This window comes from Actinia tenebrosa, unplaced genomic scaffold, assembly GCF_029948245.1.
Source record: "Actinia tenebrosa isolate PJP-AT-01 unplaced genomic scaffold, QUT_ActTen_1.0 PGA_scaffold9__36_contigs__length_13948895, whole genome shotgun sequence".
Classification (NCBI taxonomy): Eukaryota; Metazoa; Cnidaria; class Anthozoa; order Actiniaria; family Actiniidae; genus Actinia; species Actinia tenebrosa.
This window is the reverse complement of record NW_028292586.1, coordinates 9,704,780-9,724,973: the sequence shown is the minus strand read 5'-3', so window position 1 is coordinate 9,724,973 and position 20,194 is coordinate 9,704,780. Positions and strand designations below refer to the sequence as shown.

At 40.3% G+C, this 20,194-nt stretch overlaps 1 protein-coding gene and 1 long non-coding RNA gene across 2 annotated transcripts in view; one reads left to right on the top strand and one right to left on the bottom strand.

Annotated features, from left to right (window-relative positions):
* LOC148904757 (uncharacterized) overlaps nucleotides 1–15,575 on the bottom strand; it is a 56,787-nt gene extending 41,212 nt beyond the window's left edge. Inside the window, exon 1 of the long non-coding RNA XR_016118783.1 lies at nucleotides 15,483–15,575. This is a non-coding gene — a long non-coding RNA (uncharacterized LOC148904757). The remainder of the gene's footprint in view (nucleotides 1–15,482) is intronic.
* Nucleotides 15,576–17,513: 1,938 nt separating this feature from the next.
* LOC148904756 (uncharacterized) lies at nucleotides 17,514–19,709 on the top strand. The gene is made up of 4 exons (XM_089025194.1): nucleotides 17,514–17,620; nucleotides 17,729–17,947; nucleotides 18,533–18,654; nucleotides 18,993–19,709. The coding sequence occupies exons 3-4, from the start codon at nucleotides 18,571–18,573 to the stop codon at nucleotides 19,695–19,697; spliced, it is 789 nt and encodes a 262-aa protein (XP_088881320.1). The 5' UTR covers nucleotides 17,514–17,620; nucleotides 17,729–17,947; nucleotides 18,533–18,570; the 3' UTR covers nucleotides 19,698–19,709.
* Nucleotides 19,710–20,194: the final 485 nt, after the last annotated feature.

The window sequence follows — 20,194 nt, the reverse complement described above, 5'->3', positions numbered from 1 at the left end:
TCGAATTTGACCCCCGCATAGCGGGGATCCGTACTCTTTTCTTCGTCGTGTCTTTTGTAGCGAAGGAGTTTCTTGGCAATGTTCTCCTTTGCTATGCCTTCTGGGGTGCGGTCGTAACGCAGTTGCGGCCCCCAGGCTCTTTTTAACTGTTTGGCATATTCTACGCGGCTTACGGCGGTGTAGATAAGGTTGCTCCAACACAGCCGCTGGTCTATGATCCACAGCGTTTCTTTTATGGTAAGCCCCTGCGCACTATGGACTGTCATGCAATAACCCAAGCGCCAATCTGGATGGGAGGTTATTTTTTCCACCTTTTCTATGGGTACCCAGGCTTTATCGTGCGTTACTGCGTTCTGCAGTTGGATGTCGGTACCAGGTACGCAGACGTCTCTTTTTTGCATGCGGGTGTCGTGGGGTTTGTAGCAAACAGGTACGGGATGCGTAGGGAAGCGCTCTCGGTGTATATTTAGCAAATCCTTTTGTATGCGAGACTGTGCTGCGCGTTTGCTGCTCAGCACCAGATCCTTTGGATGCCATGTGTAAAGGAAGTCCTCGTATTTCTTCGCTCGTACGCGTTTGCGCAGTGTCTTGCATTGCTCGGCATCACTAAGGCCCCTTAATTCCGCTTTCAGGTATCTTACTTGATCCTTGCTGCGGTGGTCGGCGTTAATTTCCTCCGCATGGTCTACGAATTCTTTCAGCCATTCGTGGGGCATCTCTCCGGCTATTGGAGGAGGCTGGCATGGATCTCCGGCGAATATTACTTGACACTTTCCACGGAGGAATTCTACGAACTCCTGCAGGATTTCCAAAGGCACGGTGCAAATCTCATCCCAAAGTATCACTGGTGGTACGTCGTGGATAGCTTCCGGCACCCACTTTTGGCCATTCCAACGGAAGAAGCTGTGGTAGGTCTGCGCGTCGTGGCCCATTTCGCAGAGTTCTCTTTCCAAACGATGCGTTGGCGTTAGCACCTTTATCTTAGGAAAGAGTTCTAACACACGCGTCGTCTTACCGCTGCCTCCCGTACCGTAGAGGTAAGAGAAGCGTTGGTAGGAAATAGGGTCCGCAACTGAAGGTAGAGGCTCTTTGGTAGGCGCTACGGTGCCCTGGGTGTGCTCGCCGTGATATTCTACGCGTGCCCTCCAGGCTTTTATTTCTTCATCTTTGACGCGCCACTGGCCACTTTCTGCGAGTTCATCGGCAGTGTAGAATTCCTTCATCTTCTCTAAGACGCTAGGCTTTACGTATAAGGAATCCGTGGCTACGCGGGGGATATCTTCTTTGTCAAACCGCAGGAGCATCGCGAGAAGGTTAATGTGCGCGTAGGCTAACATGCTGGCACGCAGATGGTAATACTGCGGTCGATGGTCCTGGTAATAACACAGCGCATTCCATTCGTGTAGTTTATCGTCGACAAGGTAGTCCCACTTCTCCACGGACACCATCGTTCCTTTGTCATGCGCACGTTTTATGAGGAAGCTTAACTCGCCGGCGTCCGTTATTAGGCGCCGCTGCATATGTTTCTCTCCTTCCTTAGCACCCTGCGTGAACTTTCCTATGACCACGCGCGCTGTGGGGTTATGCTCCGGTAACCACTGCGTAAAGGCGCTGTGACAAAGTATGGCTTCATGCGCTGTGTATTTTAAAAGTTTGCGCTCTTCAAAGAACTTCAATAGGGGTATGGGTATCCATTCTTTCTCCTGCAGGTGCTTCCCATACCACGCATAGATTATGGGGTGCAGACCCGCTTCTAATTTCCAGGTGGTCAACCGTACAAACCCCGTTGCCGGCGCGTCGTAGTGACCATCCAACGCAACACGAAAGAACTGCGAATCTGGATGTCCGTAACAGTCGTAATATTCCTTACAATCTCCCAGGCCTTTAAAGCTTGCAGGGTAACAATGTTTCATATCCAGCGACACGTATTCGTCTTCATCGTACTCCATGTTCCACAGACCACCGTGACCGTGTTCTACACAAGCTTTAGCTATATCTTTGAACTCCTCCGGTGTGGATTTCCACCCGTTTCTTTTCTTTGCGGCTAAGAAGTCCAAACTGCGACTGCTAAGCACTTCGTCGGAGAAGTCTTCTCCTAAAGTCTCACAGGCGCTTTGAATGCGCAGCTGTTCCACTTCAGGACGATACAAGGTGCCGTCTTGGGTCATAAATTGACTTCCCTCCGCATCCATTAACCAAATAGAATTCTCGTGCATTAGTTCTGCAAGCGGCGACTCCTTGTAAACGCGCGTCTCCTTCCTTTTGGGGAACCTTAAGAGGCTGTGCACGTAAAAACCGACCGGTGGGGTCGGACTCAAAAAATCGATTTCCCTGATTTTTTGTTCATTTGTAGGGTTTTACCATAGAATAACCAGAATGTATTTTTTATGTTTTCATTGTTTTTATTTCCCAAGAAAATGAGCTCTAAAGTTCGACCCAGCTTGGAGGGTCAAATTAGCATCAATACAAGGGCTTCAAAACTCGTTGCGGAGCAAGGTTTTCTTCTTACATTATGAACAAATAAGCCAAGAAAACTTTATATCAATCATATGAGAACGATTTTGTGTAAAAATATTGACCTTTTTCTCGATAACGAATTTCTGGCAAATTTTTGAACACAGTTTACTCGGCTCAACCTGGTTTTACCACTGGTCTTTAAATCGGAATATTTTAAAAGTGGCAAAGTTTCAAACCTAAAATTATACCAATTCTGATAGATCTAGCCCTATATTTCAACTTTATTGGAAAAAATTTGTCGGCCAATGCAAAACGACTTTGCGAGGTTTCATTAAAGTTACTATATTTTGATCGTTTATTTAGCTGCCGAATCACTTCCGGTCTGTGAGTAAAATACAACAATTTACATATTTTGATCTCAAAAACAAAACAAAGTCACAAATAAATAAATTGCTTAGAGTAAATAAATAAAAAAGATAACTTAGAAAGAGAAATTGCCAAAGAATTACGCATTAGGCCTTCAATAACAGAAATTATAAACACTCACTGGCGAGACCACTGCCGTGATCCATTCTCCGTTGTATAAAAATCTCTCTCGACTACCACATCGCGAAACAATTCCATAATAAAAAAAGGATAAATTTTGCCAGGAAAACATACGAAGTACTGAAATAGTAGCAGTAGCAATGGAAAGTTAAAGCACGAATTCATCTTTAAAAATCATTTAGAACCATTTTATAATGGTCTCTCTGTGCAAGGCCGGCAAACAAGTCTGTCTGAAATAACTGTGCTTCTAATTATCTTGTCACCGCGCGTGCCGCCAAGCTGTAGCAAGTCAGTTCGAAAACTGCTGACCGAAGGCTGAGTCAAGGTTTTCGAAGTTTGCAATGGCGACTACATGTTCCTTCAAAAACAATACTTTTCTTAGAGACTGTGGACCATCCCGTGGTCATACGGAAGTACTTTTCTTAAACACATGTCGTGATGATGTAAAAGGTCATCTTCAGAGCTGTCACCTATCGCGCTCTGACTTGATAGAATATGAATTGATTCTCCAGAGGGCCGGTTTAGAAAACATATCTTCTGATGCAACAAAGACCTTCCGTGTTTGTCCTCGTCACAGATATGGACTGGGAAAGTTTTGGAGACCACCTAGATCATGCCAGTATCCAGCTCACAGTGGTTTGTCATCTATAGTCAAAGGACGCGATGTCATTGGCCAGGACATCTCGAGAGAAATTACCAACCTGTTTGGAATGACAGTTCCACTAGGATCACGTAATTATATCATTTGAATGAAATGCAGTAGTCAAACTATTGAATGCTAGTTTACTGAATTACATGATTTACTTGCTATTTCATTAGTCGAAGTCATCTCGAATAAATTGAGTTTATTAGGGGAAACGACTAGGTAACAGTCTACTGAGGGGTGTGAGGTTTTGGGAGGGGGGGGGGAGGGGGTGAGTGTGAGCGTGAGGCCAGGAGTGATTGGGGGGAGGGGTGGGGGGGGGGACGACGTTATCTCAATAAGTATCTACGTAAGATTGAAATCTATTGAATTGTTCAAAATTTTGACAGGATCACTCTATCATTCATTCATAAGGGTGTAAAATAGGAATTTATTCACTTTTGGCTAGCGGTTGCCTGGTACGTTTCTAATACGCATTGTAAATATCCCTGAATCCGCCCACGAAAAGTATGAAAAAAGCGGGTAGTCTGCAGAAAGTGTGACACTCATGCAGTTGTCCCGGGGGGGGGGGGGGAGGGGCTATATAAGAGACTAGCATGGGAAAAAGTGGGGGGGGGGGGGGCTAATATTGGAAAATATAAGAGAATAGTATGGAAAAAGGTAAAAGGTGGGGGATGGGGCAAACCCCTCCCTCTGTGCGGCCCCTGAGTTCTTATAAAAAAATTTGCGTTTTAACAGCAATATGCTCTAGCTGTCGCAAAAAACACAAGAAAGAAGTCAAAAAGCAACCCTTCCCTGCTTCTTCAGAGAATAAGAAAGAAATGTTCACCCCGGAAAAAGCAAATACCTATGTGCTACGGTAAGTTTTCGTTTGTTCGTTTGTTTTCTTTTTGAGTGTTTGTTTGTTTTTTATTTATTTATGTTTGTTTGGTTTGAAGATTACTCCTTGCGTATTTACTGATCTATTTGTTAGGAATCGCCCAGATGCACAGTATAGAGAAAGTTTTACTGGTACGCCAACACCCATGAAAAGACGTGATCCTTGTTGGACACCTAGCAGCATGGCTGATGACGACATCTTGGAGTCAGAAGGAAATATCAACCAGAGCGTCGTAGATCAAGAGGTACTTGATTTGTACAACCAAGGTATGGCATCACTAGCATCTAAAATATGTCTAGATTTTTCACCACTGCAATCTCGCACAAAAACCACATGGGAAGATACCAGTGAGATGATGAAGAAAGAAGTCAAGGAAAATGTATTACAAGGCTGTCAAATTGTCTGTGAAGTTGTTGCCCCTAATTCCAGCAAAGAAGTTTACGACTCGCTATTCATTGACAAGGCGAAAGATACAGACTTAATTAGTGAAGAGCTTCTGTCCCTCGTGACAGCATACCGAGATGCCCCTTCAAAGAATGTGAAACTTCAAATCTTGAGCATTTATGCATCACGGTTTCCTGCTGAAAAGTTGATAAAGTATCACGAGCCTTATGAGAAGATCACGCATTGGCAAATCAAGCAGGCAAGAAGTCATGCGAGAAAATATGGCCCTGGGGTTCCAGAGCAAAAAACACTTCGCCACCGAGTACGTCTTCCGATGGATAAAGTTGATCATTTCATTGACTTCAGTGACAGGCCTTACTTTTACCAAGATGTAGCCTACGGCACCAGAGTTCTTAAACTAGATAGTGGAGCAGAGGTTAGCATGCCAAATGTTGTGCGCAATGTTACCAGGTCTACCATGGTCCATCAGTATTTGCAATACTGCAGCGAAGAACAATTCACACCGTTATGCCAACGCACTCTTTTTAAAATTCTTGAAGTTAGGGAGGCGTCCCAGAGAAAATCTTTGCAAGGTCTCGATAACACGGCGGCAGAGGGAGCTGTTGGATTTGAGTCACTCGAGAAAATAGTAGATGATCTGGAATCTTTAGGGGCTTCAAAAACCTGGTGCTGTGAGACGAAGAAGCTTCTGAATGAGTGCAAACGCTATCTAAAAACTGATTATCGAGTACACTGCCAGGATAGTCATTCATGTTGTCCTGATCACTGTCGTGACTACGCTCTAAGCGACGAAAAGGATAAAGCATTTAGTGCTACATGCAACCACACTCACAACGTTCAGTGTGACAAGTGCGACTCACTGAACTCAGTTCTGAAAGATGTCGAAAATCAAATCAAAAATCCTTCCATTTCATTTTACAGTGATGATCAGCAAGAAGACCTACTGCATGACTGGAAAAAGAGTAAAGAGAGCATCTACGACTGGAAGTCCCACATACTTAGATCAATAAATCAAGAAAGTGCAAAGCAAAGGGTTCTTCAAAACCTGAAACCCAACGAGGCTTTGATAATTTTCGACTGGGCAATGAAATTCCAGCAGATGAAATTTCGAGAGAAACAATCAGACTGGTATGGAAAACGTGGACTAAGTTGGCACATTAGTACCATCGTGTTGAAACCTGAAGAAAGTAGCGAAGATGTTGAAGTCCAAACGTACGCTCACCTCTTCTACAAGTGCACCCAAGACTGGTATGCTGTCCTCTCCATCATTGAAGATCTTCTTGGCTGGCTCAAGTCTAACATCCAGCCTTCAATATCTCACGTTTTCTTAAGGTCAGACGAAGCTGGTTGTTACCACAACAATTTCTTAGTTGCAGCTTTGCATGGCATCAGTGAGAGGACTGGAGTAACTATAAAGCGGTTTGATCACTCTGAACCACAAGATGGCAAGGACATGTGCGATCGCATATTATGCCCTATGAAGACGGCTGTTCGAACCTTCTGCAACGAGGGTCATGATATAAGCAATGCGAGTGACATCAGGACTGCTTTGCTCAAACGACCAGTTAAAGGAGTCTCAGCTGCCGTTTGCTCCGTTCAAGAATCAAACAAGACACTCAAGGTGAATAAGTTGGATGGCTTCAGTAAATATCACAATTTCGCCTTTGAGAAAGATGGTGTGCGTATTTGGAAATGCCATGGGATAGGATCAGGAAAGCTAGTCTCTTATAAATCGTTGACGCAATTATCTCAAGAAGCAACGTCTCTACAAGTTGAGCAGCCATTTTTTGACATCAGTCAATCAAGAGCTCTAAAGTCGAAAGCCGAAGACCTATCAGAATCCAAAGAGACATCTCTAAACCTTCTTTGTCCACAGCCTGGATGTGAAAAACTCTTTGCTACCTTTGCTGATCTGGAACTCCACATTGATGTTGGTGATCATGCTGAGAAAGAAGGGAAAGAGACAGTAAGTGTCTATGATACGATTAGAAAGAGGTGGGCGAGTAGATTCACTACCATGCAGATTGAAAGTAATAAGACGAGGCTTCAAACAAGCAGTACATTAGAAGCTTGCACTCAAGTTCAGGGAACAGCAAGTAGTGTTGCGCAAGGATGGGCCCTACATAAAGTACGAGGTGGAGGAACACAATTTTCTCAAAAGGTACGAGACTACTTGACAAGCAAGTTCGACCTTGGCGAGAAAACAGGTCAGAAATGCGACGCAGACCAAGTAGCAAAGGATATGCGGAATGCAAAAACCGTTGACAACCAAAGAATGTTCACGAGAGATGAATGGCTGACAAAGACGCAGATCAAAGGTTTCTTTTCTCGTTTAGCTTCATCGAGGCGAAAAGGTACAAGAGTGGATGCAACACCTACCTCTGTAGAAGATGAAGAAGATGAAATTAACGATCAGGAACGCTATGAAGTCATTGAGGAAGTGCTGGAGGAATTAGGCGTTAGACATCCTATCGTTTACGACGTTTACAATCTCTGTAAATATTACGAAGACGACCTCCTTTCTTCCTTTAATGTTAGTATGCTGCGAGACATCTGCCGGCACTTTGACATTCCATTCAAGTCAAGAGATCTCAAGAAAGTTCTGTTAGAAAAAGTGGCGGGAATGGTCAAGGAGTGCTCTTGTTGCAACTGACTGCCGTTTTTTTTACGAATGTCTCATCTGTCAAAGATCGAAAACCTCATGTCTTTTTTTAGCCCATTTCCACTTTTCGAATCTAGTTCCCGACTTGGCACTGGAGGTATGACAAAAAAACGCTTTTGCTCTTGAATTCGTCTTTTTTTTCCTGATAAATGCTCCTAAGCTTTTAACTTCTTTTTTTCAAGATTTCTTCCCTAGCCGCCATTGTAAAACGCCTGCAAGCATATAGCAGGGCGGTGTCTCCATACCTCCAGTGCCGAGTCCCCGCGCGGTATGAAAAAGGTATATTCTAATAGTTGTTCAGTACTAAAACAGTCAAGTGAGTTGCCCTAGTCGTAATAGAGCGTTTTCGTATGACTGTGAAAAGCTCACGAAACGAACGCAGTGAAGACAGCGTTCCCAAAAATGAAAAATCAAGAATCACGTTCGCTGCAAGTCTTGGCTTTATCCAATCAAATACGGCACACATGTAAAAAAAAAAAAAAAAAAAAAAAAGGCGGACACGGCCACTAAAGCACAAAGACATGTAAGCGGTAAGGGCAAGACACACAGCACTGAACCTTTCAGTAACAGTCATATGAAATATGTCCTATTGCCATTGAGTGCGACCCTCAAACTTTGATGTCTCACTCGTCGATGTACTTAATTGCATTTCAACAGCACCCAATCTGGAAATTTAGTATGCTGGGATTTCCCCTCCCCTAACTAACAAAAAAGAAAAAGAAATAGAAAACTGGAGGGAAAAAATTATTCAATCTCAAATCCCACTCAAGATAAAAATGTATTATTCATAAAATTTCAGTTCTTTGTTTGACTTGATCAATAATTTTATTTATCGTTACTGCTGCATAAAGTGGATTAAGTAGAACAATATGAAAAATAAAAGCTAGTATGGACTGCTGTAAACTTCGAGAGTAAAAACGTCAAAGAAAATGCCGGTTGGCACGCGCGGTGACAAGATAATTAGAAGCACAGTTATTTCAGACAGACTTGTTTGCCGGCCTTGCACAGAGAGACCATTATAAAATGGTTCTAAATGATTTTTAAAGACGAATTCGTGCTTTAACTTTCCATTGCTACTGCTACTATTTCAGTACTTCGTATGTTTTCCTGGCAAAATTTATCCTTTTTTTATTATGGAATTGTTTCGCGATGTGGTAGTCGAGAGAGATTTTTATACAACGGAGAATGGATCACGGCAGTGGTCTCGCCAGTGAGTGTTTATAATTTCTGTTATTGAAGGCCTAATGCGTAATTCTTTGGCAATTTCTCTTTCTAAGTTATCTTTTTTATTTATTTACTCTAAGCAATTTATTTATTTGTGACTTTGTCTTGTTTTTGAGATCAAAATATGTAAATTGTTGTATTTTACTCACAGACCGGAAGTGATTCGGCAGCTAAATAAACGATCAAAATATAGTAACTTTAATGAAACCTCGCAAAGTCGTTTTGCATTGGCCGACAAATTTTTTCCAATAAAGTTGAAATATAGGGCTAGATCTATCAGAATTGGTATAATTTTAGGTTTGAAACTTTGCCACTTTTAAAATATTCCGATTTAAAGACCAGTGGTAAAACCAGGTTGAGCCGAGTAAACTGTGTTCAAAAATTTGCCAGAAATTCGTTATCGAGAAAAAGGTCAATATTTTTACACAAAATCGTTCTCATATGATTGATATAAAGTTTTCTTGGCTTATTTGTTCATAATGTAAGAAGAAAACCTTGCTCCGCAACGAGTTTTGAAGCCCTTGTATTGATGCTAATTTGACCCTCCAAGCTGGGTCGAACTTTAGAGCTCATTTTCTTGGGAAATAAAAACAATGAAAACATAAAAAATACATTCTGGTTATTCTATGGTAAAACCCTACAAATGAGCAAAAAATCAGGGAAATCGATTTTTTGAGTCCGACCCCACCGGTCGGTTTTTACGTGCACAGCCTCTTAACTCCCTCCACGCATGTGCGTTATGCTGGTAAATTACGATAGGCGCACCCCGGCCCCCATACTTGTGCGTCCCGGAGTAAATGAAGCCGTCGGTGATGTCTTTCACGTGTATGCGCCTTTCTAAAGCAACCTCTAACTTCTTGATGTTTTCAATGGTGGCTCCTGCCCTACGAGTAGCATGCTCCCATTTCCTGATGGCTTCTCTTCTCTTCAACGTAAGCTTACCTCCCCTAGAGGAATCCTCGAAGAACTCTCTAACTAACTTACCCACGCAGTTACCCGGATGCCGCATTGGTTTGAGCTTCTTAACGTCCGGGTTCTTAATTTCATACGCACCGTAAATAACCACGGTGACCGGGTAAGCAACTTCGTAGAACAACATGTCGATGCCCACCAGCGCCCCAGGGCGCGTGTCCTTGTTTAAAACGAACAGGTCCTTCTTGCCAGACGCCCGTATTGGATTCCTGCCCTTTTCTATTATCCACTCGCCGTCTAAATACTTTATAAACGTCAACTCCAGGCGGTAATTACCTTCGGGCATCAAGCCAATTATTCTTTCTGCTCTTTCCTCGCTCATCGTCTCATCCGTATCTCCCTCCATAAACGTTGTGAAGGCAAAGTCGGCGTCTAAGCGGTCCAGCACCTGAGTTCGCAGTCGGCGCACAGTCTTGTTACTAATGCTTTTGATGGTGTCCATCTATATCTAAGGAATATTTTATCCTCCGTTTGCGACACAAATATTTTAACCTTCGCAAACATAGCAGCAGTAAGGAAATCTTCGCGCAACATATAACAGAACACGGGTAATTCCCGCGGGGGACGCTAGTGCGTAAACACGGGTAATTCCCGGGCGATTCCGAATGGTGACCGCGAGTCCCCCTTACTGCTGCTGAGGGCCTCTGGCCCCGTAAGCCCAAAAAACAAAATGCAAAAAACCCCACTGGGGATAGCTTGGTGTTCTTCCGATGCATTCCCCAGTGGGGTTTCTGGCAAAACAAACGCCAGTTTTGCATTTTTATTTTCTCGGAATCCATCCTAACAGGGGGTGATTGGGGTCTATTTTGTAAAATATTTCGTAAATTACATCAGGGTAATAAGGAATATCCTTATCCAACCGACAAAACATCCACTCAACCCTTCTCATAGTATCTTCAGGGTCGCCGGTAATTTCAGACAAAAGGTAGGGAATACCAAGTTATCAAGTTAAGTTATCAAGTTAAGTTTATTTTTACAAAATAATGACTATATATACACAATTTATCACCCTCGCGCAAATAGCATAAAGCTAATCTAGGCGGGAGGCGATATATTACATTAAATAAATATTAGAAGATTTACAAATAAAATATGACGATAAATAAATGAAAAACTAACAGTTTACTTAAAATAAAGAAATGAAAAGGGGAAAAAAAAGAGAAAAAGGAAAAATGATACTAACCAAGTATTGAAAATCAAGAAATAATTATTTATAAATAGTCGCAATATATAAAGACTCAGTCCGAGACGTTCAAAGTATAATGTAGTCTGTCTACAATAGTGGAAGTGTCAACATAGCTATCTTCTCTTAGGAGAAAATCAGATAGTGTTTTACGTAATATTAACTTAAACCTCTTCTTTTTTAATTTACGCAAATTGCTCGGTATCGTATTCCATAACCTAGCTCAAAATCTTGAGAATGAATTTTTTTGTACTTCCAGTTGAGATTTTTTAAGATAGAAATTTCCTGATGATGAGAATCTTGTGTTGTATGAGTGAACACTCGTAGCAAGGGTAAATTGATTTAGAATATTAAGAGGTGCAAGCTTATTTTCAATATCATGCATTAACTGGGCGACCGATTCATAGTAGAGGAAATTAATTGGTAGTGTATTAGCTCTGATAAAAAGAGGAATGGCATGTTAGGATCTATCAGTGAAGTACATTAATCTAAGAACTCTTTTTTGTAGAAGAAGAACTTTGTTTAGGTGAATTTGTGCAGCTTGTCCCCATAAAGTTAAGCCATAAGTAAGATAAGGGTGAATCAGAGATCGATAAATATTATGGAGAGGAACGAAATGTCTTAGTTTTGCAATTATTCCTACAGCTTTACTTATTTTTAGTGCAATATAATCTATATGATGATTCCAAGAAAGGTTCTCATCTATCAGAATTCCGAGGTATTTAACAAAGTCTTTTCGCTCCAAAGGAAGGAATCTATTTAGATTGCTATCTAGAATCTTTACAATAGGTTCAAAAGGGAGTTTCTTTGGATACGGACGAAAAATTACATAATTGGATTTTTTGATATTAAGGGTTAGTTTATTCGCAATTAACCAGCTACTTAATTTGGCAAGTTCAATATTAACAGTTAATTCAAGAGTTTTTAAGCTTTTATTGGCATATAATAGGTTAGTGTCATCAGCATAGAGATAAAATTTATAGATATCATTTACATAAAGCAAAAATAATAATGGACCTATAATAGAACCCGAGGGACACCGCACAAGGTGGTTTCTTTATTTGAAGTTACCGTTCCGATCTGTGTTGTTTGAAATCGGTCTTTCAAGTAAGATGCAAACCAATCATTAATAATACCTCTAATCCCATAATGATAAAGCTTACTTAAAAGTATCGAATGGTCAACAGTGTCAAATGCTTTTTTTAAGTCAATGAAAATACCACAAGAAAACAGTTTTTTATCCATATTACTCTGTATGGCATTTATGATATCAAGAGCAGCATGTTGAGTAGAATGATCCTTACGAAAGCCATATTGCGATTCCAATAAAATGTCATTTTCCTCGATAAAATTAATCATTCTTTCATACATAACTTTTTCAATAATCTTTCTAAAATTTGATAATAACGAGATGGGCCGGTAATTATTGGGATCAGTTTCATCGTCATCTTTATATACAGGTACAATCTTGGCAATTTTGAGTTTTTTGGGGTATTTACCTGACCGAATTGAAATATTTATTATTTTTGCTAAAGCATTGCCGAAGAAACCTTTGTAATATTTTCCTAGCTTTAATTTTTTCAATGTCTTCCTTAAGCTTTGTGGCGTTGGCTCTTTTAAGTTAAGCGCTTCCATTACTTCGTTGTCTAAATAAACCGGTCGAAGACCTTGGATGTGACTCATCCAGTCCCTAATGTATTTTATTCTCTTATAAGGTGTTTTCTTACGACCTCCGTTAGAGTAATATTGTTCCCTGGTAGCACAAGGTACGGCATTGCGAATGTTCTTACCACACTCGTAACACTGTGCTGACGTGTCATCTTCTATTTGCATTTTTTTATCACAACAAATATACTTATTTGGTTTACTAGGCTTAAACTTGGGTTTCAAGCACTTTACACAGAGGTCATAAGCAAACTCTTTACATTCGTGCATAGTATATAGAACAAATATTTTAACTTAGTAATGCGGGGCACCGATAAAACCCGTAGAGGGCTTTTCGAATCGAATTACGCAGGCAATACACATAGGGACCTTACGGGTAATACCCGCGGGAGCCGGATGGTACTTGGCGGGGGCAATACCCCGCTCATACGGTACCCCCTCCGCGGGTCCCCCTAACTGCTGCTCAGAGTGCTGGATTCCGGATTCCAAAGCCTAAAATTTCGTGGATTCCGGATTCCCTTACATGGGGCGAAAGGTCAGTCTCACCACAGGTAGCCCCAAATGGCTATTAGTGTTGATTTCTCGTCAAAATACATTTCAAATAAAATTCAAAAATTCATACAAATAAAGGTCTTACCTTGAGTCTTATGTTTTCTTTTGGGTCTCTGTGAAGTTTCAAGCATTTGCTTCAATATTAAGGTAGTACCGTAGTGAAGTATTCCACGTACTTAAAATAAGGGAAGGTAGAACACCAAAGCCCCCTTGAACCCTCAAATTGTGAAAAGCTAATTTGCTTCTAGTTTAGTCAAAATTACACATCACGCCGAAATTCCTTCACGGAACCCGTCCGATACCTCTAACATCCACACCATTGATATTCGTTCAGCTATTCGACGCTATCCATTTTTAAATCATCTTTTTACCAAGCCTATCTTCAGTTCGTAAATGCTCTCGACTAGCAGCCTTGCAATGGATTCTTACCGTCGTTACAAACGCATTATAGTACTCTCCACCCCCCCCCCCCCCCGTGTGAATTCTTTCTGTCAGGTACTAACTTTTAGAGGCTGTGTCCCTAAGAATCACCAGACCAAATTGCATGGGTTCTCAGATTTCTTTCAAACTTTATGTACAGAAAGCCTTTCCTACTGGTAGTATCAAAATGCATTTTATTTTGAATGTCGTCACAAATTCGCTAAGTTCAGGGGGGGGGGGTGGTCAAGTTTCGGGCAAAAATTAAGTTTTTGGACACCTCCTGGTAACGTAATTTGAATGAAATTTGAGGCTTTGTATCTCTTTTTAAATGCACACAAAATTAAATCCTTTCACATGCCGGTAGATACACATCTGAGGAAAAACCTGACATATTAAAAGCTTCAAGAAGAAGTATTTTATTTGGAGAAAATTTACGCTACTTTTGCACTATATTTGACATTTTGTGACTTGCAAAATTATGACAAAAGATATAAATTCAGATCTCAAAAGTGTAAATCTAGTATTTTTATCGTGATACAAGTAAACATTGATCTTTCATAAAATGTAAAAATATTTTCCGGCCAGCATGTTTTAGGTATATTGTGACTCCGCCAAATCTCAGCATTTTCCGAGTTGTCAAATTGAAAATGAAAATCGAATGTTGTTACGTCCCTCAAATTTCTACTCTATATTGACACAGAATTATGTTTAAACCCAAGATAAGATATTTTAAGGTATTATTTTAAACACATTCCACAACTGTGATCAGAAAAAAAATCGTTCATTTGTGTTTGCTTTTGTAAGAAATTTGTATGTTGAATTAGCCATGAATTAAGAGAAAACCATGCGAACGCTTATTTCAAATAATTGAAGACAAATTTCCACTTGTAAGATCAATAAATCAATAAAGATACATTGCTTTAGTTTTAATTGCATTGAATTTCCAAGAAAGAGCTGTAAATTTAGCAATATAGAGCATTAAGAGGGGCTCTCCCTAAGGATCGCCTATACCTATGCAAGATAGAAAAATCGAAAATTTTCAAACTCTGCCCAATTAAAGGTCTTTGGTAGCTAGTTCTAGAAATATAGTTCTCAGTTGGTTCAGATCATTATTTTTTATTTGAGAATTTTTTTTGTATTTTGAGCCCCAAACGCCCGGGAGAACGACTTTAAATGAAGGGATATTTCGACAGCTCGCATAAAAATACATATTCATCATTCATAAAACTAAAGCCACAGCACCAAAGAACTGTCTTTTGCCTACCATTTGCATTTTTCAGATTTAAAATTGGTTAAACCCAAAATATTTCCCAGATTTTTCATAATAACCTGTGTTAGCGGTATTTCGTCACGCGAAAATATAGGCAGGATTCAGAAGTCAAAAATGCTCCTTGGTACATGGCTTTGCCATGAAATTTTGCCCTCTAAAGATCAGTCATCACCTCTTCTTTGATTTTCTAAAATAAAATTTTTGGGTAAATAAAATGAGGAATTTTGCGAGACCCAAATGTGTAAGGCATTTGTAGCAAAATACATGCCCTCTTGACCCCGGCTTGTGTAACGTCAGTCGTCAAGAACTGTCCTATATTTTGATTTAGATGGGTGAATCTTTCGGTAATCGTTAACTCACGGTCTATCAAGACAGATAAAAGCGTAAACGTTTATAAACTTGAACAATGGTACGGTTTTATTGACAGTCTAAAGGTTTTGGACGTTTGTATTGCAAGAATATATTGTCGTTGTCGAATTCACATTACCACAAACCTGAACTTTTCTTGGGATGGAGCATGTAGTTTCGGTTAGCTTTGCTAAATGCACAGGTACTTAATAAACTAGGATGTTCATTGTCTTAAAAGTTTTAAAATTTACTAACCTCATAGCTCCTATGAAACCCAAATCATGTCACTATCCCAATCAGATAAACCGATCTTCGTAAACAATCGTCACTAAATCGAGCCGACACAGGCAACCCAACCTATGTCGAGGAAGACCTTTCTTTACGCGAAATAGCCCCTTTTCGAGTTGTCACGATACCGCTGGGACGCCTTGCATTGCGGGCGCATTTAAGAGTCAATGTCTGTAACGGTCGAGAACCATCGGACAGTTGAGAAAAATCGAAATTGCTCATACTTTGCCTAAATAACCTCCCTGGTAAGACATTTTCAAAAATATAACTTTAAGTGCTGGGCGCCTTTTATTTTTTGAGAAATCGTCAAAAGTTGATTTTTGAGCCGAAACGGGCTTGGGCACCCTGTGTCGGATAAGAAAAATCGAAGTTTTCTCGGCGTTCGCACGGCTCCGCGTTTTATTATATCTAGACCATTATTTTTTCGTTGAAAAGGTACGTTCTTTTTCTTGAGTTTCATGCCACAATAGTTTTGCTAGTCCCCATTGTAAATAAATTACAGATTTTTAAAGTGATCCTACTTTGGTGCTTCAGAAAATTCGTGAATTTTCGTCATTTTCAATATGCCTAAATGGGTCGTGGTACATATACCAGAACTAAATAATTACCACCATGTTATAGCCTAACCCTTCTAAAATAACATATCCAAAGATTATTGGCGGCCCGCTAATCCTTATTCGCTGAGAGTCCCAAATGTGTCGGTAGTTTTCACCCAAGAAAGCGTTACGCAACGCGTTATTGATTATGCAAGTATCTCATGCTCGCGGGATTTTAACCTGAAAACAACATAAAACAACCACATTTCACAAGCCATGACCTCTAGTGATGCCATTTTATTTCTTCTTTCGACTATAAAGTTGAAAAGTACTATTATTTTAGTCTTCTATCATCACTAGTTCCGGTGGTCACGCAAGGCGATTCAAAACATGTTTACACAACGCCAAGGATAAATACGTCTTACAGATGCACTACATTTGTTTGTTGCACATTATCAATGGATAGTTAAGAAGTATTGTAATGGAACATTTCCACCAAAATACAATTGTCCACTTGAATGTTGTATTTTGTCTTTCGGTTCTTGGCAGATTGACCAGTCATCCGAAATGACACTCGGACTAGACCGTAACTCAATAGTACCATAACAGCCTCCAACGAAAACAATTGTTGCATTAGATTAAGTACGTCGTATGTAGGTAACATCAATTTTTCAAAGTAAATTCGTTTTTTCTGAGTAAAATATTTTTGTTTTCCAAGATTTTGGGCCCAACGGTCCATTACTGTGTAAGGGAATAAACGGTGTTACATTCTTTGCGCAATCTTTGACTGATATTTTACTTAACAGAAATCCAGATGAAAGTAATTACACTTGATGCGATGTTATCTTTTCGCGTAACTTTTGACTGACATTTTACCATACAGAAGGCCAGTTAAAACTAATTCAGTGTTGTTTTTCTTTGCGGAATTTTTGACTGACATTTTACTAAACAGAAATCCAGACGGAAGTAATTACACTTGAGCGATGTTATTTTTTTGCGCAACTTTTGATTAGCAGTTTACCAAACAGAAGGCCAGCTAAAATTAATTTATTGTTGTTATTTTTCTTTGCGTAATTTTTGACTAGAAGACCAGATGAAAGTAAGTTTATGTGGTGTTCTTTTTTTTACGTAACTTTTGACTGGAATTTGACCATACAGAAAGCCAGTTAAAACTAATTTACCGTTGTTTTTTCTTTGCGCAATTTTTGACTCAATCCGTGACAGTTTACTAAGCAGAAGACCGGATGAAAGTAATTACACTAATGTTTTTTTTTTTGCGCAATACACTACAGAACACCAGTTAAACTTTGCGCAATATTGATCAGTACTTATCAACTGTGAAAGTAAAGCATGTTCAGTGCCACCATTGTGCTCGTGGTAGCATGAGCTCCTGCAACTACTCTGCGTTAGTTGGTGGTTTGTGCGGACCCAGTTCGTATAATGAATCTATTACAGGATGCACCACCCTTGAAAGTTGCCAAAAAGATGTTTCCATTCACCTTTCTTTACATAAAGTCAGCGATGACTCCGGTGTTTCTTCCGAGTTCAAATTACTTCTTGCTCGGGCAGGTAAGTGAAAATCAGTTTTGTACATTGCAATAACAACAGAAAATGTATTTTTTAAATTCTAGTGCATATAGATTATAAAGATTCAAGACGAATATATTTTCTTTTAAGGAATATTCAATGTTGATGAAAAACATCCACAAATGACAATCTGTCCTCTTCACCGTGATAAGTTTGGTGTTCGCTGAAGATGTAATAAAACTCGATGTGCAATACCAGACGGCATTGCTGCCCACAAATCGTCATCTGTGAAAGGCCAATGTGGAGTGACAACTTCTATTTCCTCATACGTTTTTAATCAAACCGAGACTCTCCTTCCAGTAGGAACACGTGAGTACACTAACGAATGATCACCGTAAATTTGGCGTGAATAAGGGTAGTTTCAGTTAGTTTAATATGACGAATGGGGGCATGAATATTTTAAGGAAGGGCCCCAAAAATACTGAAAGGTATAAGCGGGGGGCTTTTTATGTTTAATGTTATTGGAAGGGGAGGGCTTTGAATTTTTTACACTATACTGGGGGTGGGGTGGGAGGGACATAAAATATGGCAAGTGCAAAGGGGAAGGGGGGGGGGGGCCCTGAACATGATTTCATATTTCAAAATTAAAAATCTTCATGCTCCCCCCCCCCCCCCCCCTTCCCCGTCATAACAAATAAACCTTCCATAATTAACCCAAAATTAAGTATTGGGCGGAAGCCTGGACGAGAAATTTCTCTTTTCGCACTGTTTCGTTAATTGCCACTTGTTTGTTGTTGTTTTATTCTTGTTGCTGTCCAGAAGGGAATGCTTTCGCTAGTCTATTCCGTACATTAGCAATCAGTACTATCGTTCTTCTCCAGACCTGATTATTTGCTTGCTCTTTATTTATGATAATGATACTGACGACGGTGAATTTTATTATTTTGTCTGTAGTGATTTGCAAGAGATGTAAAACCTTCTTGAATAAACAAATGACTCATTTCGACTTATATGTAGCCGAGACAACCGAGCCGAGTTCTGATATGCCTGAAGACCAACCATCAGAAACAGAACAGGTAACTTTTTACCTGGAGGTATGCTGATGTAAAACTGCATGCATAGCGGGAGAGAGGAGGAACAGAGGCAGGGCTGTTCGTACCCCTTTGACAGCGCTAGATAGCTCCTTTGTACTGTTCGTAGTTAACTCATTAACGTTGTACATCGTGGAGAATATCTCAATCTCCTAATCTCGACACCGAAAGGAGTCAAGAGATTTCTTTAATTTTTTAAAGGCTTGAACCTCTATTCAGTTAAAATAGAAATTAAGTTTATCATGATATTTTTCAGTCTGCATATAGCAGTATAGTCGACGCAAAAATGAAAAGTGGAAAATTATTTCTTGTTTGTTTAATAGGAGCAAGAAGAGGAGAAGAAAAGTACGGATACTTCTGACGAGATAACAGAGGCAATGAGAAAACTCGAAATAACTGAACATGATGACACACTGAGCGTATTTTCTCCAGACACCATGAGTACTGCATCTTCTTCTGGCGAGGCACCCGAATTCCCTTCTGCTGTCCTTGCATTAAACAGATTCTTGATAGCATGTCAGCTGGAGCCTATTGTGAAGCCAATGCTTGATTGGGAAGAAGTTACAGAGAGAACACAGCGGCGATATGTGCAGAGGACGTGTGATGTCATAGTTTCTGTCCTTAATGCAATATCTCCCCAGAATGCAGCTCACCTGTGGCAAGCTTTACAGATGTCCAAAAACATGAGCAAAGCGTTTGGTCTTACTCACTTACAGTCCGAAAGGGGATATTTAGATGCTTATAAAAACGCGGATAGCTGGGATACTCGCCGACAAGTGTTGTCTACCTTCTCTGACGTTGCCAGTTTTAGCGTGGCCTCAGAATACATTCCAGAGCTAACCCGTTATCGATACACTATGGCTAATCTTCATCGTCTTCAATATGGAAGAAGCACTCCAGTTCCTGTAAAAAGAACGCCTCGCCTTCGCATAAGCCACCACCAGTTGGAACATTTTCTAAGTTTTATAACCAGCCCCCATATTGTACAGGACTTGCCTTTTGGAGAAAGACAATTAAAACTGTCATAAGGGAGAACAATAACCGTGCCAAATATCATTTGTTCAATGGTGCCTGAAAGGATCGTTACCCAATATTCTAAATACTGCGAGAAATCAAACTTTAAACCATTCAGCAGGAGAACCATGCTCAGAATACTTGATGAATGCAGTGCGTCTGTGCGGAAATCGCTCCAGGGCCTGGATTATTTTGCAGCACAAGGGGCGCGAGCATTTGACGACTTGGCGGAACTTGTGCAAACTGTGTCCCCTTTGAGGAAAGATGGTGAGAGTTGGGCTTCCAATACACAAGATTGTTTGAAAGTCAGCAAGCTTTATCTGAAAGGAGACTACAAGGTAATAAACAATAAATTATCTAAATATTGATTGCTTCTTTACCCTAACAAATCGTTAATATTCTGTCGACAGCTGCACGTCAGCGACAACACGCAGGTTGCAGATCACTGCTATATCTACGCACTGAGTGACAAGGCAGACAAGGATTTCAAGCGCAATTGTAAGCATGAACA

Coding starts and splice junctions, on each gene's coding strand:
- LOC148904756 (XM_089025194.1), top strand. CDS start 18,571: ATGACTCATTTCGACTTATATGTAGCCGAGACAACCGAGCCGAGTTCT. Junction 18,655..18,992: donor AACCATCAGAAACAGAACAG/GTAACTTTTTAC, acceptor TTTGTTTAATAG/GAGCAAGAAGAGGAGAAGAA.